The sequence below is a fragment of the Hemibagrus wyckioides genome, linkage group LG05, assembly GCF_019097595.1.
Source record: "Hemibagrus wyckioides isolate EC202008001 linkage group LG05, SWU_Hwy_1.0, whole genome shotgun sequence".
Taxonomy (NCBI): Eukaryota; Metazoa; Chordata; class Actinopteri; order Siluriformes; family Bagridae; genus Hemibagrus; species Hemibagrus wyckioides.
Window position 1 is genome coordinate 7,896,459 of NC_080714.1, and position 23,313 is coordinate 7,919,771.

A 23,313-nucleotide genomic window follows, 5' to 3' on the forward strand; every position below is an offset into this window, starting at 1 on the left:
AGCAGGAAAAATGGGCAAACGTAAGGATTTGAGCGAGTTTGACGAAAGGACCAAACTGTGATGGCTAAATGACTGGATCAGAGCATCTCCAAAACTGCAGCTCTTGTGAGGTGTTCCCGGTCTGCAGTGGTCAGTATCTATCAAAAGTGGTCCAAGGAAGGAACAGTGGTGAACCGGCAACAGGGTCATGGGCGGCCAAGGCTCATTGATGGGGAGTGAAGGCTGGCCCGTGTGATCCGATCCAACAGACGAGCTACTGTTGCTCAAATTGTTAATGCTGGTTCTGATAGAAAGGTGTCAGAATACACAGTGCATGACGGGTCAGGACTGTGCTGGCAGCAAAAGGAGGACTAACACAATATTAGGCAGGTGGTCATAATGTTATGCCTGGTCGGTGTGCTTATTATCCTAAATCTTCAGAAAGCAAGCTGAAAATAGTGTTGTTTTGTTGAATTAAAATAATATCCTGGCACACTTAAAATTTACTCACAGACTACTTTGCCCTACAGGCTGCCTCCTGAGCGTTGCTTCTTTTATACATCATAAGAAAATAATGATAGTAATAATAATTATAATCACAGAAATACCATTCGGTCAATCAGATCTCACACACACTTTAAGATTAGTCTGGCAGAATTGAAAAGAAAGGAAAGAAAGGTTTATATATCACTCGTAGACTTGCATGGTTATCACTGCCTGATATCTCAGTGGTTTAAGCAAATGTTAGTCGCATTGATAGAACATAGTCACATGGTAATGGGTTTGAGTCTGAGCTTTAGTTCTTCTTCTAAAGTCTCCAGTTCTTACTGGTAGGTGAATTTACCCTTTTTAGTAATTGTGTGTGTATTAATGTGCCCATTTCGTGTGTATTGCTGCCCAGAGTTCCCAGTATAAGCTCTAGACTTGTGTGAAAGAACAGAAAGGTGCAAAGATTAAAAGCTATTAAAATTATAATCTAATAGTATGTATTATGGCATGAGACTAAAACATAGAGGTATTTTTAACAACGTTTATCTTTACCTTCAAAAATACACAGCTCCACTCTAGTGTTAGATCTTCATCCTTCAGCACACTGCTGTGAAGTGACAGAGCAACAAAAACAGTTTGTGTTTATTATTTAGGAAACAACAAGCGACTATCTCACTTTATTTCCACTGGAGGACCTGCATTAGCTTGTCAAGCTAGTTAAAACTTTTAACTACCTAAGCTAAGTGGCTAAATCAACGGTCCGAGCGTTTAGCCAGCAAAGTTTTCATTGAACTTTCTATATAGTTTAGCTCCAAGTATCTATTTAACTACATCGAATTAATTATAATTGGTTTCGAAAACGGTATATATTTTAGTACACAAGTTTTTTTTTTTTTAAATATATATATATATATATAAATTTACCTCAGCTGCTATTTTCACTTCAGGTGAGGAAATTGAACGGCTTATCTCGCGCGCACCTATAAACCGGTTTAAACTGCCTAGGGAGAGATGCGCGCGCTGATGTACAGCTTCTAGAAATTTCTTTTCCGAGCTTTAATACGTCTTAATTGAATATACTTTACGGACTGTTTTATGAACTGAAAACCGTAGAGTTGTCGTCATTTAGCTCATACTTTGTGAAAATAATATTGCAGTAAAACTGGTGTCATTATTATCTCTGTTGTTTTCATAATTTATATCTGACCACTTGTCATATTGACCATTTAGCACTGACTATTCATTCTGACCAACAGTACCGGACACATGAAGCTCTCCACTCCCTAGCCATAGTCTGAATCTGAACCTGAGCTTGCCTCCCACCTCCAGTCTCAGTCTTTTAGTGAGATGTCATTTCTGAAGTACCACCATCTAGATCTCCATCATGGATGCTGAGGACGTTGGGCTGGACAATGTAAAACCTTTCTATTTCCATGTGAGACAATATGCTTGTGACTAAGTTTGGCATACATGACATAAATCTAATCTTGAAGCATGAATATCATCAGGAGATACAGGAGCACAAGAAGCAGGCCAAAGTCCAGAAGCTGCCTGGACCAAGAAGCTTCATAAGGAACGCCTCCACAAGAACAACAAGGTACTGCAGTAAAGTCTGTCTGCAGATCACTGACCTGTTTCACCTCTTTGTATAGAAATGTTGTTGTTTCTTTTAGCAACTTTGGAAGTGAGATGCAACACTTTGTCGATGATCAGGGAAATCCGTTGCTCCATTGCTCAGTGGTCCAGTTCTGATGCTCATGTGCCCATTGTTGGTGCTTTCGGTGGTGCACAGGGGTCAGCACGGGCACCCTGACTGGTCTGTGGCTATGCAGCCCCATAAGCAACAAACTGTGATGCACTGTGTATTCTGACATCGTTCTAGAACCAGCATTAACTTCTTCAGCAATTTGAGTAACAGTAGCTCGTCTGTAGGACCGGATCACAGCCTTCGCTCCTCATGTGCATCAGTGAGCCTTGACCGCCCATGACCCTGTCACCGGTTCACCACTGTTCCTTCTTTGGACCACTTTTGATAGATACTGACCACTGCAGACCGGGAACACCCCACAAGAGCTGCAGTTTTGGAGATGCTCTGACCCAGTCATCTAGCCATCACAATTTGGCCCTTGTCAAACTCATTCAAATCCTTACGCTTGTCCATTTTTCCTGCTTCTAACACATCAACTTTGAGGACAAAATGTTCACTTGCTGCCTAATATATCCCACCCACTAACAGGTGCCATGATGAGGAGATCATCAGTCTTATTCACTTCACCTCTCAGTGCTCATAATGTTATGCCTGATAGGTGTGTTAAGCTGTTTTTCTTTTAAGTAAAAAAAAAAATTAAAAAAAGTAAAAATTTTACTTTTATGCATTTGGACCAGGTTTTCTAAAGCTGTATTAAGTTGTTTCACATTTTTAGCTTAATAATTGGCTTAATTAACTCACTTTATGTTGAATCTGCCTTGCAGAAGAATCCGAACTATACTTCAAATGACTGGTGCCTACATGAAGAGTCGTCAGTGTCACCAGTGCAAACAATTACTAATCCCTACATTTTATTCCTTTCCCAAGAACCTGTGTTCACTTTCCCTTAGTTACACTATAATGTCAAATCCAGTGTGCACAACAAGGTGACAAGAACAAAAATGGGTGTTTTTTTCCCCTCAACTAGTGTATTTTCTGAATGTCAAGCTCTACAATATTGTTAATGTGTAATGGATGTGGTGCTCATTCTTTGCTTTCTGTAGCTCCTTGCTGTCCCCTACAGGTCATGATGGAGAATGGCTGCTCTAAAGGCATTTAGTTTGACATCATGGAGATAAACATCAGGATGTTGCGAAGCAGACCAGTTAATGTCAGTCTAGCTCAGAGCAAGGAGGAAAGTATCGTGCCACAATATGAGTGACAGCTGTCCAATTGTATGTCAGGCTTGTGTTAAGTGTAACACTGGAGTTGTTAAAGGGAAGACATTTTAAAACTTTTTTTACCTGCCCTGATGTACAGTATATTGCCAAAAGTTTTGGGATGTCTGCTTTTACATGCACATAAATGTACCATGGAGTTCAACTCTTCTGGGAAGGCTTTCCACAAGGTTTAGGAGTGTGTTTATGGGAATTTTTGACCATTCCTCTAGAAGCATATTTGTGAGGTCAGGCACTGATGTTGTACAAGAAGGCCTGGCTCAGAGTCTCCCCTCTAATCCATCCCAAAGGTGTTCTATCAGATTGAGATCAGGACTCTGTGCAGGTCAGTCAAGTTCCTCTGCACCAAACTCGCTCATCCATCTTTATGGACCTTGCTTTGTGCACTGGTGTGCAGTCATATTGGAACCATCCCCAAACTGTTCCTACAAAGTTTGGAGCATGAAACTGTCCAAAATGTCTTGGTAAGCTGAAGCATTAAGAGTTCCTTTCACTGGAACTAAGGGGCCAAGCCCAACCCCTGAAAAACTACCCCTGAATTCAATGATTTGGAGGGATGTCCCAAAACTTTTGGCAATATAGTGTATTTAGTTGCAATGGTACAGTTTTCATTAATACATGATTTCCTGTTTCAACAGAGGAAACTTTGGGTCCAGTGTTTGTAGTTTCCACTATTGTACATTAATATGATGTTCAATGTTGCTGGTAACTGGTGACTTAGTGACCGTTATCCCTGTTATCCCTTATGCTTAGGATCGTTGAGATTAATTATTTATTGTTTATATACTTATTATATATGCTAATTATTTGCACTGTGAAAATGCACTTCTGGTTAGATGCTAACTGTATTTCATTGCCTTGTACCCACATGTGCAGTGACAATAAAGTTGAATCTAATCTAATCTAATCTAATTATTATCCACTGGTAACTGCAAAGTGCTAGAAATTTGCTAGCTTCGGATAAGAGTGACAAAAATACAGCATCAACTCATAAGCATGCCTTACAAACTTCCATATATACATGAATATAAACACCCACTTTAAGTATTTATCTATCTATCTGTGATAAGATTTTATGATAAATATTATGGTTTTTGTTTTTTTTCCTTTCCTCATTCTTCAGGTAGAGAAACATCTGTACCATAAGGTAGGTGATTGAGCTGGTAATTTAGCTTATGTAGGTTTTTTCTCTCTTGCTGCTAATGATAATTAACATGCAAATGAGTTCAGGGACTAGCAAGAGAGGTTGGTAGCACTGCTTCATTCATTAAAGCCTTAATTACTGTATGAATACTAAACTATTTAATATTAATCATGCTATTTTATGTCCTGGGAAAGAGAGATAGTTATGATGATTTCAAAAAGGGATTTTCTTTTACCCAGAATATCCCTGCCTTTCTTTTGTCCAATATAAACTGTATCCCTCAACATCTGAATTACTTCGAAAAGACAATTATTTTTTTATTTTTTTTCAAATACAGTATATTATGACAACCTATAAGAGGACATCTTGTGAAATAATTCAGCTTGTTTTGTTTTTTTTGGTTAAATTAATTATAAAGTAGAAGACATTTAAACTGCTTAATATGAGCTTTTAATTAGCTTAGCTTAATTAAGCAGTTTATCTAAGTTCAGCTCTTAATTGAATAGCATATTAAATTATACAATGCCTCAGGCACTGATACCATTAGTCCAAAAGAGATATACATTTTATTAGCTGTCATTTCTTCTTCAAATACACGTTCCCCCTTTCCATCATAATGAATAATATTAACATATCGATAAAAATTATTCCATCGCAACAAGCAGCATGTATCTGAAGCCTCTAACGTCGAAATATAGCACAGGGAAAAATTCTGGTGGTATCAAGTTTATTTCATTTAATGTGTGGAATACAAGATGTGTTACATCAGTCAAAGCATGCAGAGCTATACATTACTACTGACATGGAGTCTAAGGATCAGCTGTTCTTTATTTCATTTCACATGGCGACAAAAAATAATAATAATAAAAATAATAATAATGATAAAAAAGCAGCAAAAGTAAAGTGCAAAATCAGTGAAGAATTCTTCAGATCTCTTTCTTAAACACTTGGCACAATCTGTAATCCAAGCTGAACAGCTGTTACACACACCGTGGAAACAGCGATGGACTGGAGATTATTTTACACACACACACACCATTACATGTAGGAGTTGAATGCTCTTTATCTAGGCCTTTTATTATATGTAGTAATGTGTTTATATCAATCTCAGTGCAAGACAATACAGCGAAGTGATAAGTCACCAATCCTGGAGGCATTTCATTCATTCAAACAAGATTAAATAAGTAGTCCGTAAACCTAAACTGCAATTTTTCTCCCCTCTTGAGGAAATTTCATGGTTCATTAGCACTCAGCACATGCCAGAACATTTCATCCTGCATTCTATATTTCAGGTCTCGATTTTTCTTTTAACGTAAACCCGAAGATTTCTTTTTAGCTTGGATTAAATAAACAGTGCCACTACTACACCAGTGAGCATTGCAAATATACACAGTGCCGCATTTTAGTTCAGTCTTTATAGTGTGCTCGCAGCAACAAAAACCCGTGCCTCTTGCACAAGACACAATGTCAAGACTACAAGCTGGAATCATTCTGCATCTACGGTCCCACAAACACTGACCTACATTTCGCACCAGTACAAGACGCCAAATCTGTATAGCTAAGGAATCTGCTGTAATGTGATAGCTTACTTATACAGATGTGTAAAAAAGAAAAAAAAAAAAAAAAAGTACACATCATTCACAGGAAATCCTGCTGTCCATGCAAAAGTCAGAAGTCAATCGGTGTGGTGGTTTGGGAAAACCTTTTGGACGGCGCTGGAGCTGGTTTCTGGCAAACAGCAGAAAAGTGTGTTTTCCCTGCATATAACAATGTAAGAAACCACAGGTATCTTTCTCCAAAAAATGACTTGCTCTTGCTAGGGCCATTTTTCTCCAAAAGATCAAATTTGGTAAGGAGGAAAGCTGTAATAGCCGAGTGTGATTTCCACACACCGTGCTTTGATAGCAAAACAGACATAAGCTTCAACAAATTGGTTTGGAATCAGATTCCGGCTGTCAAGATGCCTGGCGTGAAGTATACAAATGTTTATTTCTCCGTTTTCGATATTTGAGGGATATTACTGTCTGGTTGTGATCTATGTATAATGGATTTCAGAGTTTTCCCAGGCCATCACACATTCAACTAAAGCAACACAGACACAATGATGTCCTTTTCTGCACATCCTCAGACACCTAAATAAGCCACCTAAACTACATCTACCCCACTGAGCTGGGTTTATGACTGCAAAACATTATTTCCCCATATTCAATCTATATTTCATTATATGAGCACAATCAAAGAAGATTAGGATTCATTTACTATCTCAATCCTTTTCTCGCTCTCTCAATGGCTTTTTATCGTACAGGAGGTCTCGCTGTATATCCCACTGGCCACAGCCAAGACAAGACAAGACAAGGTAAACAACTTCACAATGCAAATAATAAATAATTGATTTACACAAGAAAACAGCCTGTCTTTAAGGTGCCAGTTCACTACCTCAGTATCTCCCAAGACGAGTTTAATGCCAATAGAAAACAAGGCAGTCATTTCAGCCTTCAAATTGATTTGGTAATTATTAACTCCTCCTCTTCTCCTCTGTAAAAGCATGGCTAAAAGATCTGAATAAGTGAATGCACTGAATCGACTGAAAGGGGGAGTAATGTTTGGCTGTTCTTTGCAGCACTCTTTAGTTAGCAGTTTAGTTAGAAGTGAAGTGTGTTGGTCTTGGTCACATTGTTAAATAATCACACTTGTATTCCTTTATCGGCTTTGATGAAGGTACTGTTGGGTGAACATATTCAGCTCACTGTCCAACCAGCCAGCTTTGTTCCTACAAAAAAAAATAAAAATACATATATAATCGACTTTTTAATCACTCTATAAGATTACGTTTCTTTGCATGGAAGAATACAAAATATTAGGTTATTACCTGAGCAGCTTGGCTTTGCTCTGTAGAGTGTCCAGCTGTTCGATCTTGCAGTTCATGTCCTGAATGTCTTCTTCCAGCTGTTGCCGCGTCACATCGACCTGCTGGCACAGCTGGTTAAAGGTGCCGGCCAGCTCCCTGGAAAAGACACATAAATATTTGTTTATTTATTTAACGTTTGATTAGAGCACTGTATTGTTAAAATTTTCTATTTTACAATACAACAAGGACATCAAGGAACATGAAATTCTTTATAATTGCCATTCCAATGCAGTGTACAGCTTTGTCCACTAGATGGCGGACTCTGTAAATTGCGTATTTATTACACCCAAGCTTATGCATAAGCATTAATAATTACTTACAGAAAAAGCTCTCATGATCTGTGAACTGCAGTGATGGAAGATTTTTTTCAGATTTAAGTGCGTTTCGGTTAAATAAAAAAAATATAAATATAAAACTAAAATAAATGTTAATGACTAGTGAATAAGTGACTAAATCTGTAGACCAAGTCTGTAAAGAGTATTCTGTTATATAAAGACAAAAAAAATGAATGTCCAGATTTTCAATACGTGACCTAAATGTAATTATACAAATAGGATAAATAACTTATCTTTTACCATTTGGACATTATAAATTAAACAAAACAAAAAAAATCAAATTATATGAGATACGGAGAATGTGGGCATGGTCATATAGGACGGTTCACTCGGACAGTTTGGGGATGACCCCTTCCTGTTCCAACATGACCGCACACCACAAGCACATGGATGAGCGACTTTGGTGTGGAGGAACTTGACCGGCCTACAACTGAATTCCATGATTCGGAGGGGTGTCCCAAAACTTTTGACAATATAGTGTACATGAATCCAGTTGAACTGAAACTTACTGCTGGACTTGGTGGCTGCAGTTGGAGCCGGTGTAGCTGACGATGAGCTGCAGTTTCTCACTGGCGTAGTCCACAAACTGCCTCTTGAAGGCTCGTTCCTTCGCCTTAGTGGTCCATGTGAGCCTCTCATACACATAAAGAAGGCCATAAAGCCCCACTGACAAAGCAATGAGCCTCCAACCTACAGCCTTCCAGATCTGATACACACACACAAACACACAAAGCCCAGAGGTTTTAAATTTCATGCCTACAAACATCCCGTATAAAAATATTGAAATGTTTAGATGAACAACAGATATCTTACCACTCCTCCAACGACAATGATGCCCATGGACGTCCGGGACGTCAGAGAAGCGAGTCCTGTCACCATAGAGACCATGAGCTCTTCTTGGGTCATGGAGCCCTGTGGGAAGGGGGGCATGGCAGTACCAACAGGGGTGATTGCCAAAGGCCTGGGAACCTGCAGAAACACAAACACATTTGGCAGGAATTTTAGATAAAGAGCTACACAGTAAACAAACTGACATCAGACTTTATTCTATGATCGCTTCAGAGTAAAGAAGTCCCACTGGCAATTAATTCACATTCTTGTTAAAACTATGAGACCTAATCTTTATCTGGTGTGTTTCACTTTCATACTCACTTTATCAGCTAATTGCAGGATAAATATTATTATATAGAGTTAGAGAAAAATAAAAGGGAGACATGCATCAGTCAGATGCATTTCAAATCTGTTCAGCTTTTCTAGAAACACACAAGATTACATATTCTGATATCAGAAGCCCTTAAATCCTACTTTAATCCAATATTAGTATTCTTATACACATACTCTCTATGAGATCCATTACAGAGCTACATTCCCAGGGTTAAGCTAGTTCCGCAGCTAAAGTCTGCCCTAAAAGCACCATTATACAGTAAGAAACCAGGAATTACCTGGTCGTTGTAGCCCATGAGGGCACGGCGTGTGTTCTTGGGGCCTAAGAAGCGATTGACCAGCATGGTCCAGCCCAAGGAGAAATGAAATCCGATGTCCTCCTGGAAGTCGCTGCACAACTTGTCACAGTTGAGGTCGTAGCAGAGACTGAAGCACTGTCTGGGCACCATCTTATCCACTTGTTCCCTTACTGAGGTGGGCAGCAAGGGCTTCAGGCCATCTAGGGGAAAGTGAAGATGTTTTTACGCCTGAATTGGTATAAACTGTGCAGTACAGTATGACATTGTAAACCAATATTCTATTTTTGACTGCAACACTGACCCATCATTTCAGATTGTGTGCTGTTCAGAGCTGCACTGATGGCGTTGGAACACCTCTCAGACATATTCCTACCCAGACCCTCTTCTATATGCTTGTGAAGCTCCTGCAATCCAAAAACACACAGATTTCAAATGCAGGCATATCAAGGTAACAACACAGGACAAACTAGAGGTCAAGAAAGCTGTGGACTTTCCACTCAGCAGATCGGTGCAATAATAATAAACAATAAAGTGAAAGCAAAAGAAACGCACACCCACACCCGCATACAGCACAACAAACAACAGAAGAGAGAAATTCAATGCTGGTTCTACTGCACTCACATTCTTGTAGACTTTCAGAACGACTTGTGACGGATGAAAGTCCATGTGAAAATCGTCTACCAGCACGTGCAGTCTCCTGATCTCCTCGGCCATTGCATTAGACACCTGAAAGACAGCGCAAAAGAAAAAAAATATGACTACAAACACCATTTCTGAGGAAGGCAACACAAGTAAAACACAGAGTAAACTGGAGTTACTTTAACATTTTATTTGTGGAAAAAAAGGATCCAAAAATCTACTGTTCTAAACATAGTTGAACTAGTTTACCTTGTTTATCTAGCTAGATTACCTCGATTAGCATTCTGCACAAAATTACTCTACGCTTAAGGTTATAAAATGTGCTTGTTCTTTTGGCTGCTCAGTTTGGGATCGCCAAAGCGGATAATTTGGTCCGCACGTTTCGAATTGGCACAGGTTTTACACACACTACAAATACTGCAACTGAACTAAAATGCCCTTCCTGACGCAACCCTCCCATTGAATCTGGGCTTGGGATAGGCATTGGCTGGGTTAGCGCCCTGCCCGGGAATCGAACCAGAGCCGTGGCAATGAGAGCATGGGATCCTGCCACAGGACCACCAAGACGCTACGCTTAAGGTTATAAAATAAAAAACCCACAAAATATCATAGTTCTTCTAGTAGATTTGTCAAATAGTCAGTCACTAATTGGCCTAGTCTAATACAAGCTAATAATTTCTTTAAATGTATTATTCTAGCAGCATAAACAATACAAGATTCATTCGTGTTATTAGTTTATTTGATTAAACTTACATTTAAAAATAAATTATCTGTATTTTTATATTACTTTTCTACATTTTCAGATATCTTACTTAAAATAATAATTTCATTTATTAAAAGCAAATGAATATTCATCATTTTCTATCTGCCGTTTCATTATTCTCACCACTAGATGGAACACAAACACAAATATCAGTAAAATGTGCTGTAATATCCTGGATTAAAATCTGATCCAGCAGGTAAACCTGTGTCAGAACAACAGAAGTAAATATAAGCTTAAACACTAAATGTTTAATGTCCGGCTAGTGTTTCAGGAATGTAGACATTGAGACTCCCTTTAGGAGGTCACATGGTAATTACACAGTGCTTTACATTACCTGTTTTTCGACCTCTTCTGTGATCTTCTTGATCTTACTCTTGCAGTCCTGGGTGAGCAGGTCCAGCTGCTTATCGATGAACTCCAGACGGTCCTCCCGCTCTTCTTTTGTTTCCATGCAGTGGATCCTGAAACATCAGGCAAAATGACTTATTTTACAGAACAGGATCTAGATTAATTTTACAGCTTATGACTGCATCGACGCATGTAAAGACAAAATATTTTAAACCTCTACTTATTTCCATATACACTCAGTGGACCAATGTAAACTTGGATACAAGTTCGGTTAGATTTCCGACAATCTCCTAAGATAATCTAAAAGGCATGAAAACCACATTTTCTCCATCATGTAGAGCAACTTGTACAGTGTTGCAGTGCCTGTGCCTTCCAGATCACAAGAAACACTTTACTAATTATCCTGGATATTTTGAATATTGGGTTACTCTTGTTTATTCTTGGGTTACGTCTGATTTGAGAGCCTGGTCAGATCATATAACTGCCGATGTGTAGTGTTTAATTTCACACCTCTGCTCTTGGGCTGCCACATGCACTGAGTCCATGATAAGTCGTAAGGCTTCGGAGATCTGCTTGGCTCGAACGGTGTGCTGCTCAAACTTTGTCTTTACTGCTGACTGGGAGATGCACTCCTACAATCACACAAATCAATGATTTTCAAACTGTCAATTCTCCATCGAAATGTTGTTTTCTAGCGTCAGATGCTACCAAGTACCTACTTCAAAACGCCTCTCAAAGTTCTGAAACTCGAACATCCGAGCTTGAAAGCCTTCAGCCAGTGCACCTCCTGCATTGCAGTAAAAAAGACATAAGGGGTCAATGGACTGGTAAAACAATTGTGTACACTTATTTAACTTTATATTCTTCATGTACATGTTATTTGTGATCTTTAGTGGTTTATAAATTGTACAGGCCACGTAAAATCTTGTTTATTACATATGTACAAGTTGTGGTTTACCTGCTTCAGGCATGCCCTGGGCCTTCTGCACACGCGCCTGCAGCACCTCTTTAGCGGACACAAAGAAAATTCGGTCGCTGGCCTGCGCTCGGTCCACCACTCCCAGTTCATCTACCAGGAAACTGGTGCAGCGATCCATGTGCTGCCGGCGAACCTGAAACACACAACAAGCTTCACAATCACATACTGCTGTGTAAACCAACAGCAATATAAAAATATGCAGCAATTTTTTAAGATTATACCCCGATCAGGCATAACATTATGAACACTGCCAGGTGAAGTGAATAACACTGATTATCTCCTCATCATGGCACCTGTTAGTGGGTGGGATATATTAGGCAGCAAGTGAACATTTTGTCCTCAAAGTTGATGTGTTAGAAGCAGGAAAAATGGACAAGAGCGAGTTTGACAAGGGCCAAATTGTGATGGCTAGACGACTGGATCAGAGTGTCTCCAAAACTGCAGCTCTTGTGGGGGTGTTCCCGGTCTGCAGTGGTCAGTATCTATCAAAAGTGGTCCATGGAAGGAACAGTGGTGAACCGGTGATTGGGTCACGGGCAGCCAATGCACGTGTGGAGCGAAGGCTGGCCCGTGTGATCCGATCCAACAGACGAGCTACTGTTGCTCAAATTGCTGAAGAAGTTAATGCTGGTTCTGACAGAAAGGTGTCAGAATACACAGTTCATGACGGGTCAGGGCTGTTTTGGCAGCAAAAGAGGGACCAACGCAATATTAGGCAGGTGGTCATAATGTTATGCCTGATTGTTGTAAATCCAGTTGATGTTCACATCTGAGCCTTTATTCCATCAAGCCAACACAAGCACCACAGCCATTTCCTAACTCTCTAACATGGTAAGAGGTACAAAGCAGATGCAAATAATTTCCCTCTATTCAAATGACTTGGTAATACAGCGCCATGAAGACATACTGACATTTGAATAGAAGTAGGGTTACAAGACATGAGTCATTCCGCCATACCTCCTCCATGTACTCTGGCTCGCTGGCTGATGCGTCCCAGCGGTTGTTCAGGATGAAGATGTTAGGGCTCGAGAGTCGCTCGTTCACCTTGTGAAAAAATGATTTCTCCTACAAAGAGAATAACATAAACAGAGAGAATGAGACTGCTCACTTCTGCCTCATTTTACTGCTTTAGTAAGTCCTAAACTTTATACCAAACTGTTTCATCAAAATAAGGCTCAAGCAGATGGTTATTTTGTAAGAGTTAAGTTGCCAGACATTCCTTGAACACCCATGGCATACCACACGCCCACCCAGGGTAAGTCAGTGCAAAATGTATTTGCCTGGGCTGGAAGTGGTTGGGCTGCTCTAGTGTCAATGCTTAGTAGGTCATCAGTGGTGATGAAATTTTACCGTTTGCATCAGCGTAGACTCGGAATTGGCCACTAGCACAAAAACGTCAGCATCCAGGCAAAACTTGTCAATCCAGCTATCTAGCTCTGTGGTGACATCAATGCCTGGGCTGGAGAAAGGAGGAGAATACATCATGCTCTGATCTGTACAGTGTTACATAGTAATCAGTCATGATTCTCCAAAACAAGTGACTGAGGTATATATCATTCAGATTATACTGTCCAATAAATACAACAATACCCATGTAAATGTGTGTGTGTGTGTGTGTGTGTGTGTGTGTACCTGTCCACCAGGACAAGGTCATCCCGCAGTAAAGCGCACTTAGCTTTAGGCCACATGACACACACCAAACTGCCCGCATCCAGCTCCTGGTCCTGATGCAGGGCATGGGCCAGCTGGTTCACTGTCTGCAAACACACACACACACACACACACACACACATAAAGCCTACATGTACACACAGCTCTTTTGATGTCTCTATTACATTAACATTAATATGATATTGCACAGAGATGCAGATTTCATTTACACAGTGCAGCGTTGTTTAATTTTCTCTGCATATTTTTTTTACTTGAAACCTAAATAAAGGAAGTTTCACTATTTCATAGGAAACAGTTTGCAGATTAAAATGGCATGAGGATGACTTCCTTGGCTTGTTAAATCATTAAATCTTCGGGAAGAGACAGCAGACAGACTACAGCTCAGCTCAGCACAGTACAGGCAGCGCATTGAAATGAGATAAAAGCCCTGACGTCTGGGTAAATCAGGGGAAAACCAGCACAGGCAGCTTAGCAGGAAGGATCTGCACTGTGTGTCGAGTTAAACACATCCTTTCCTAACACAATACACTCAGTTGTTCACAGGCATTCACGGTCATTCTTCTCCAAGATGGTTCATTCTGTGTTAATATTCTAATTACTCGTTTTAAAATCCTCCCACTTAAAAATGTCCCCATAACCCTTTTGGAGTCAAAATACTTTGCAAAGGCAGGAGACATCTGAGAGATTAGTAGAGGAAGTCCTCTGTGGTGTGAAACATGAGGCTATTTTTAGACCTCTTCATGACCGAGAGCTTTGTAATGCATCTGTGTTTATCATTATTCTGTACGTTATGCAGAGCAGCAAAGCAGACATGGGGTACGTGACTAAAGGGGTGTGTGCTAGTGTGTGTGTGCGCGAGAAAGTACCCACACTACCATCAGGAGCTTGTGGCTCATTACGGCTGTGCTATATTTAGATGATAAGAGCGATGTGATCTGGAGCAACAAATTATGCCAAATCTCTGCATGTAATTCAAATATCACAGGCAGCTGCTTACTTGAATAAAAAAAAAAACCATACACATTGTCAAACTGCACAGATTTCTCAGTTGACACCTAGAACTTTCTCATGCCTTTCAGTGCAACACGTGAAGTCATGAGACCAGAGCTCAGATAGCGAAAAACGAGCATGTGGCCCTGTGACAGCTGGCAATGTAGACCTCCATGCTCACGTAGCACTAATTATAGGTTAACTGGATGAGGCTGCAGCAAACAGATAAAGGTCCAACCGTTTCACATCTCTTAGCTTACATAAGTTTGGTCAAAGCTGTCTACAACCAGTAAGCTTCAAGAAATAATCAACACTATTCTCTAATCACACTTTTCAAATATGGTCCCCCTTTTGCTGCCAAAACAGCCCTGACCCATCATGCACCTTTCTATCAGAACTTCTTCAGCAATTTACGCATGGATCGGACCACACGTGTCAGCCTTCGCTCCTAACGTGCATCAATGAGCCTTGGCCGCCCATGACCCTGTCGCCAGTTCACCACTGTTCCTTCCTTGGACCACTTTTGATAGATACTGACCACTGCAGACCAGGAACACCCTACCAGAGCTGCAGTTTTGGAGATGCTCTGATCCAGTTGTCTAGCAATCACAATCTGGCCCTTGTCAAACTCGCTCAAATCCTTATGCTTGCCCATTTTTCCTGCTTCTAACACATCAACTTTGAGGACAAAATGTTCACTTGCTGCCTCTAATATATCCCACCCACTAACAGGTGCCATGATGAGGAGATCATCAGTGTTATTCACTTCACCTCTCACTGCTCATAATGTTATGCCTGCTTTGTATATGAACAATTACACATGCTCCTATGTTTTGTGCATCCATTATTCAGCAAGTTAATATAGATATGGAAACATTATAAGGAGCACATAAATATAAACCTTGCATCTGAAAATTTCTGCTCAATCTGCTGTTATAGAAGATTATTCAACACCTTCTAAGCAATCACTGCTCAGATATATGAGCTTTTAAGAAATTTTGCTGTGATGTCTTTTCACGCTAGCTTTTTGTAAACAAATTAAGCGTGTGGTGCCAAGCTGAGAACTCAGTTGTGATCGGGTAAAGAACAAGACCCATTAGTTAAGCAATTATGATTCATTCACAAACTATATGCTTCTCATTCATCAGTGGAGCAGGAATTAAATTTAGCTAGGGAACGCTGAAAAAGACTTCAGAGGGTTCAAAAGGTTCTGCATTATAGTGAGAATACTACTATCAGATCTCTAAAGTAACAGAGAGATACTCACTTTAACACTCTTCTTTTCTTCTGATCCTTCTGTGAGCAGAAACGCGTCGTTGCCGTCGGTCCCCTCGACCCGCAGGAAGCAGTTGGTGGTGTGGCCGATGCCGGATGGTAGCACTTTGTCCCACAGCATGGCGTTGATCACTGAGCTTTTGCCGTTGCTTGTCCTTTATGTACAAAATAAAATCAGGGGCTTTTCCACACACACACACAAGCTATAAACTCCAACAGCATTAAGAAGCTACTAATGCAAAACCAGTCAGCCAGAGAAAAGCTGTTAAAAACAGGTAAAAATTGACCTGCATCACTCCACATTTATACATATCCCAGTGTCACAGGAAGTCCTATATGACCAGTTAAGCATTACCAAACACTCAGAGAAAATGGAGTAAAATATAAATAAAAACCAATACAATTTCTTCTAGGGGTACCAAGATTTTAATCACATATTCCCCCTTAGGGTAAATGTACTTAGAAATGATACATTAATTAAGGACAAATACATTTTTCTAATATATTTTTCCCTTTTTTTAACCATAAATGCCAATCATTGTAGAGCTGACAGTACATAGGTGTTTATCAGATCTGGGAAACAAAGCAGCAGATGTTGTGTTACACCCTTGTGCTCTCTTTCTCCAGTAAGCATGCATCTTGGCTGCGTTATGAAATATTTGAACTCAACCACACCCTGAGCAACAAATGTTCAGATGTTCTCAGCATGTGTCTGAGCCTGTGTGTCCATGCCCAGTCATTAATGAGCAAATAAAGAGCAAAGAGACACTTGAGCATGCAAGTTCGTGTTGGGAACTGAACGTGACCACGTACCTGCCAAAAAACACCACTTTCATGTGTCTGCGGGACAGCACCTCACCGATCCCTGCCACCTTGGACAGGTAACCCCGTACCTCCCCCACCTGCTCCTCTGTAGTGACTGGATCCAGCTCCTCATTGCTGTGAGTCTCTGTTACACAAATACAACACAAATATGATCGATCAGCATGACTCCAGTCCAGAGAAGCTCTGTTATTAACCCAAGCTAAAAATATCTGCTTCATGCTGTTATAGATACAGGACAATTAATGCACTTCTATAAAGGTTGTTCTAACTGTTTCTCAAACATCATAACATACTAAGGGTTTGTATTAACTGCAGCCAGCATCCACATTTTACATAACTGTCATCAAAAGAAATGCAGAAATGTTACTTGCATTTTTCATTTCTGGCATTTGGCAGACATCCTTATCCAGAGCGACTTACAATTTATCTCATTTTACACAACTGAGCAATTGAGGGTTAAGGGCCTTGTTCAGAGGGCCAGCAGTGGCAGCTTGTTGGACATGGGACTTGAACCCACAACCTTCTGATCAGTAGTCCAACACCATAACCACTTAAGCTACCACATCCCCATGTTATGAATGAGAATACAAATTTCTATACAAGTGAAGTAGCCCGTTTCTGCTCTTTACTAAAGGTCTGATCCCAAATCACATACTTATGCACTATTCGGCATCATTATGTTGCATAAATAAATAGTGTGAATAGAGTGTTCATGCTTTACTTATGTAGTGGAAGAGTGGTGGGTGGAAAACATTTTCAAAATGGCCGACGACATCTTTTACAAATGTCTTTTAAATAAGCCCATGTTGTGATTTACTTTTAATCATACTCACAAATGCACCGTATTCTGCTAAAGCAAGCGGCATTGCTAATACTTCAGTTTAGTACAAAACTGTTGATGTTCCATTTGAGAGGATACCCTTCGAAAAAATCATACACTAGACAGTACAGGATGTAGTGTACGTAATGCAAGTGCGTAGCATACAATGTCTGTCTGTGTCGCTCCTTAGGAAGTAAAACGATAACACCCCTCTGGTCAATTTATAACCTTTCTTCTGTCAGAACAATCAATCAATGATCTTTCAAAAGCCTCACAATCTTAGAATTGTTAAACATTGACTGACATCCAACATCAGTGTTTAACATTCCTGGAGCCATGTTTACCAGCATTGTGAAATAACAGAGCTAATGCATGACTGAGGATGTGCTTCGGTCAGAATTATGACACATCTGCGAGCACTTACCTTCCAGAAAGCTCGAGCTCTCTTTGATGTAGGCCCCGAGCTGCTCAAAAATGCCGTTGATTTTCTTCTTGGCGGTGACGAAGTGCTTGAGCGGGGAAGCGTTCACCTCCGCCATGAGTCGCTTGTCCTTTTTGCCGACTGCACTGGTGTTGGGCCGCAGGAAAACTAGAGACATTGCCCTGAAGCCACAGAGAGAAGAGCAAATGCAACTTAAAATACAGTTGTGTGATGGATTTGGGAAATAATGTAGAAGAATCACCAGCCTGCCTAGAAAATACATCAGGAAGTGCTGAAAAGCTTCCGTTACAGAAAATAATTTAACACCTTCTGACCAATCAGAATAAAACCTCAACTACATTGTGATATAAAACACATTTCAAACACTCCTTACCTGGCAACTGTGTAGACACTGGCTAAACATCGCACTGAAAGACCAGTTCACCCCCTCTAATGCTATTTTTGGTTTTAACCTACACCCATTTTAAGCATTTACGAAACTAAAAAGCCAATCACATGACACAGAGCAGGGTTAAATAAAACACTAAACGCATCCTACATATCAGAATAGCCCCGGTAAACAGAAGTCAGCTTATTGTCCACACTCGCAATGTTTGCATACAGCCTGCACATGTTTGTAGAGAGCTGAGTGTGTGAAATCCTGCATGCATCCAATACAACACAAACAAACGTCTGGTTAAAAGTCATTCCTATTGTGTCTATTGTAAGGAGAAGTTCCCAGATGGACTTGTTTGCTTGCTTGCTCATGTTGTAATGCTGTGGTTGGAGTATACTAATAAATAAAAAAATTAATAGAATTTAGGTAAATTAAGATGACATGAACAATGATACACTATTGTGTATCATTAGTGCTGAGGCTTGAACCCCAATCCTCCATTCTATGAACCAGAGACTGGCCAAGGACAAAGTATATGACTTGCACTCTCTCTCTCTGTGCTAGGACAGAAATGATTAAATTGTGTTGATAAAATAAGAGCTCTGCCAATGTCAACAGAAGACTGATCACTTACACAGTTACGCGCGAGGTTGACAGATATGCTGGACGACATGCACGCCACAGAAAGTCACCTTGAGCGCACACACTGAACTTTAAGTTGCTGCACACAGGGATCAGATCCTGAAGCTGAAATTAGTGACTCCCTCTACACTAGGTACTTGAAGTAGGGCTGTATAATATGATGTAGAATTATCAGGCTGTAAATTAATATTATCACAGAGTGACTCAATATTTGTTTACATTTCTGTCTGCACATCATATAATTCACTTGCCTCAATCGATTTGTTTGTGTGCTGTTACAGATAGGTAGACTAAGTACCTGACCTCTGTACTATTTTGTTGCCAAATCCTGGGCTCTTGCAGGTCTAACTGGAGATTTCTATCCATTTATACTGCTATGTTCAGGTTAAAACAGACACACACTTGTCTTGATTTGTAGATACAAGTCATTTTTGAATATTCCAGTGCGTCAGGAATATTTTAAAGGGGCACAAAAGCAAGAAACTAAGCATGCAAAAATATAAATACATAAGTATTACTGATGTGTGCTCTAAGGCAGTGTATGATAGCACGTCGATCATAGAAATAAACTAATGGTATAATAATAAAACAGGTTCATATTGGTCTTAGACTTACCTTGGAGTACTACAAGCAGCTTGCTATAAAAAATGTGTCCTGTAGCGTTAATAGTCGCCAGTGGGGCAGCGCAGTGACCGCTCAGAGTTAGATCAGCGGTCAAACATCACCATAGTGAGAAAAGCTAGCTTAAAAACATCAACCACTTATAAATCTTTACACAGCATCATTATCTGATTACAGTCTGATAACCTCGACTCGCAGATCAATCTTATGGGAGTTAACAGGAAGTAGAAACAAAAACAAGTCCAATGTCAATGTCACACAAGACACTGCTCTCAAATCCGACTACACAGAATCCGATCAAAGATGATATTTGCGAGTTAATCCGACTAACTTTTAACGTTCACCATAAGCACCACGTTCGTCGTGCATCTAATGTTGCCTCATGCGTTCACCGCATGTGTCTCACACAGGGGTTACACCTCCACTCCGTCTACTTTTTCACTTCCGCAAATTTTACTGCGCGCAAGGCTACACTGGCATCTGATTGGCTGCGTTGTCCGTCTGTCAGAAAGCCCCACCCCAAGAGCCCGCCCCTCGTGTGTATGTGCCAAAGCGCACGTGAAAGAGTTTGACTTTTATACCGCGCTCAGGGTCTGATTCAGGGTCAACTTTATTATAGATCTATTAAACATGCTGCACTAGGAGAGTCTATTATTATAGTTACAATCACATTAATAAAAAGGTTTAATAGAAATCTAAAAAAAAAAAATCTAGAAATGATGTCACATTGAATCTGACTGCATTACAAATACAGGACCAGGGCTTAAATGCGCCATTAAAAATGATTTATATTTTAAGATACCTGGTATGGGAAATCATCTGCAAGAATCAACAGCCTTAACTTTATGTTTTTTTGATTAGCGAACTAGTACAAGCTACTAAATGGAATAAAGCCCATTTTAATATCCGGCCCTTTTTACCATTTATTCGAATTCTCAGATAAATAACGTTCCTCCCAAGATTTCTTCCTCATGCTGTCTAAGGGAGTTTTTCTCTGCCACTGTCACCATTGGCTTCTTATTAGTGATCTTAATCTAGATTACAGTTTCTTTAAAGCTGTTAGTGATTTATGAGAAACATATTTCTCTGACACAACCTGACAGTATTACGCATATGGACAGACTTAATACCTTTATAATGTTTTGCTTTGGGTTGTATTGTCACAGTATCATGCATCAAGTCACAAATGTCTGGATACGTCTTCTAATAGCATCAGAAATGGAGGTCACTGCACCAATTATCCAGGAAGTCATCTAACTTGCAAATGAAACCAGTTTAGTTTATTACAAATATGCTACGATTATATACAAATGTACTGATGTGTAGTCATTACTAGTCATGTTCGGTCTGATATATTCCTCAAAACCACCCTTCCCTTCTGTTTCTGTCATTATGTCTTCTGGCATTACAAGTTCTCTTCAATGGAACCAAGAGGCTGAAACCTGTTCCAACATTACAATGCCCCTGTGTAGAAAACAATCTTCACATGCTTTGCTAAGGTTGGAATGGAAGATAGCAAATTTGGTGTGGGGGAACTTGATTGGCCTGCACAGAGTCCTGACCTCAACCCGACAGAACACCTTTGGAATGAATTAAAGCAGAGACTGCGAGCCAGGTAAAAACTGGGACTTCTGCCTTTACATCCACATGAATTTAATATGGAGTTGGTCCACCCTTTGCTATAACAGCTTCAACTCTTCTGGGAAGGCTTTCCACAAGGTTTAGGAGTGTGTTAATGGTCATTTCTGACCATTCCTCTAGAAGCACATTTGTGAGGTCAGGCACTGATGTTGCACAAGAAGATCTGGCTCCGCTCTAATTCATCTCAAAGATGTTCTATCAGGTTGAGATCAGGACTCTGTGCAGGTCAGTCAAGTTCCTCCACACCAAACTGTCTCATGCATGTCTTTATGGATCTTGCTTTGTACACTGGTGTGCAGTCATGTTGGAACAGGAAGGGGTCATCCCCAAACTGTTCCCACAAAGTTGGAAGCATGAAATTGTCCAAAATGTCTTGGTATGCTGAAGCATTAAGAGTTCCTTTCACTGGAACTAAGGGGCCACGCCCAACAACTGAATTCAATGATTTGGAGGGGTGTCCCAAAACGTTTGGCAATAGAGTGCATGTACACTTGTCTGCATTAACATGAATTAACATGATTATAGAGCCTGTTACCTGTTAGCAAACTGGTATTATGAAAGTAGACGGTTAAGATGAACAACTTACCAGGGAAGAAGTGACTACGAGAAGTCTTCAGGCATGTTGGTCCAAGAAAACTAATATATTTCCTCTTTCAGAAATCTTTGAACAATGTCTCTGCAGTGCTAATAAACACCAGGAACAGATTAGGGACGAACACTGGTGAACCTATGGCTGCTACCCGAAAGTAAAAGTAACATTAGCGAGCTAAGCTAGTAAGATTGCGACATCTAAGTTCGATATGCCAAATAACTAACAAATAATGTAGAAATATCTCACACTTATCGTTATTAACACAAATGACCTTGTTAAGCCGGAAAAATTAATGTAAGTAAGTAGGTCGTTTATATAAAACTAGCAATTGTCCAATTATTGGTCATCATTAGCAATGCCTACTTTCTTCCGGCTACAATTTATGACATCATCATAACGCGCAAAGGTTATTTTGCACGATAATACTACTACAACAAAATGTTCATAAAGTGGAATATATATATATATATATATATATATATATATATATATCATAAGATATAATATATAACTACTATTTTATTATTATAATTATATACTGCTTTTTTCACTTTACCACACATATATTTATGTATATAAATTTATGTATATAAATATATATATATATATATATATATATATATATATATATATATATATATATATATACTGAATACCATCTACTTTACAAAGGCTTACATTTTTTTATATATGTGTACATATATAGTCCTTACTAAATACTACTAATAATATACTAATAACTAATAAGTGCTTATTTTTAGAAAGTATTATTTTAGCATTGCTATTAAAAAAAGCAACATATTACGTAATAGACTACTTTTATGGGAATTACCTGCAAAAATGTAACTGAGACTATTTAAAAAAGCAAAGAGTTGTCAACAAATATTGAATGTTTTGTTTATTACTAATTAATAAACTAAACTATAAAATAAACTTTACCTGTTGGTTTATTATTAAACAGTATTACGGTTTCTTTTTCCTATAGCAGTTTTCTTTTTGTGTTTATCTATTGCATTATTATTTAAGGTTAATACACCATTGCCGCCTACTGGGCTTATTTTGAACTGCAATTAATAATTAATATTGCTTTTAGGTAATAACAATATTCCCAATTCAGTTTCTGTATTTGGCATATTACTGTAATTTACTCCAGTTCATTTTATAGAACTAGGAAACAGCAAATATTTTTATTTCCCTTCTTGAAGGTCTCACTGGGATAGATCTCTGAATGGTGGAACCTGTCAGCACATCTTAAGCTCAAGGAAGGACAGCAAAGCAACAATATGAACATTCATTATGGTAGGATTCATTAAGGCGAGGACAGCCTAGGGCGAAGCCCACCATGTCTTCTCACCGAACAGTTCCTCATGACTGAAATGTTTGTCCTCAGCTTCAGGCACATTCCCATTTATAATCAGATCTATAAAAGACTAATATGTTACAATT

The 23,313-nt window shown here is 39.4% G+C and overlaps 1 protein-coding gene across 2 annotated transcripts; it reads right to left on the reverse strand.

Annotated features, from left to right (window-relative positions):
* Positions 1–5,247: 5,247 nt before the first annotated feature.
* Positions 5,248–22,254, reverse strand: mfn2 (mitofusin 2). Of its 2 annotated transcripts, none has more exons than XM_058389914.1 (18): positions 21,862–22,254; positions 17,978–18,156; positions 16,722–16,857; positions 15,901–16,063; positions 13,605–13,729; positions 13,323–13,431; positions 12,930–13,037; positions 11,952–12,105; positions 11,713–11,780; positions 11,504–11,625; positions 10,980–11,106; positions 9,865–9,969; positions 9,545–9,647; positions 9,223–9,443; positions 8,594–8,749; positions 8,290–8,486; positions 7,407–7,541; positions 5,248–7,307 (listed from the first exon to the last, which is right to left on the reverse strand). In XM_058389914.1, exons 2-18 carry the CDS (start codon positions 18,150–18,152, stop codon positions 7,238–7,240), a joined length of 2,274 nt encoding a protein of 757 aa, XP_058245897.1. In that variant the 5' UTR covers positions 18,153–18,156; positions 21,862–22,254; the 3' UTR covers positions 5,248–7,237. The 2 variants fall into 2 exon arrangements, with proteins under 2 accessions (XP_058245897.1, XP_058245899.1); XM_058389916.1 differs by lacking the exon at positions 21,862–22,254 and adding an exon at positions 19,629–20,048.
* Positions 22,255–23,313: the final 1,059 nt, after the last annotated feature.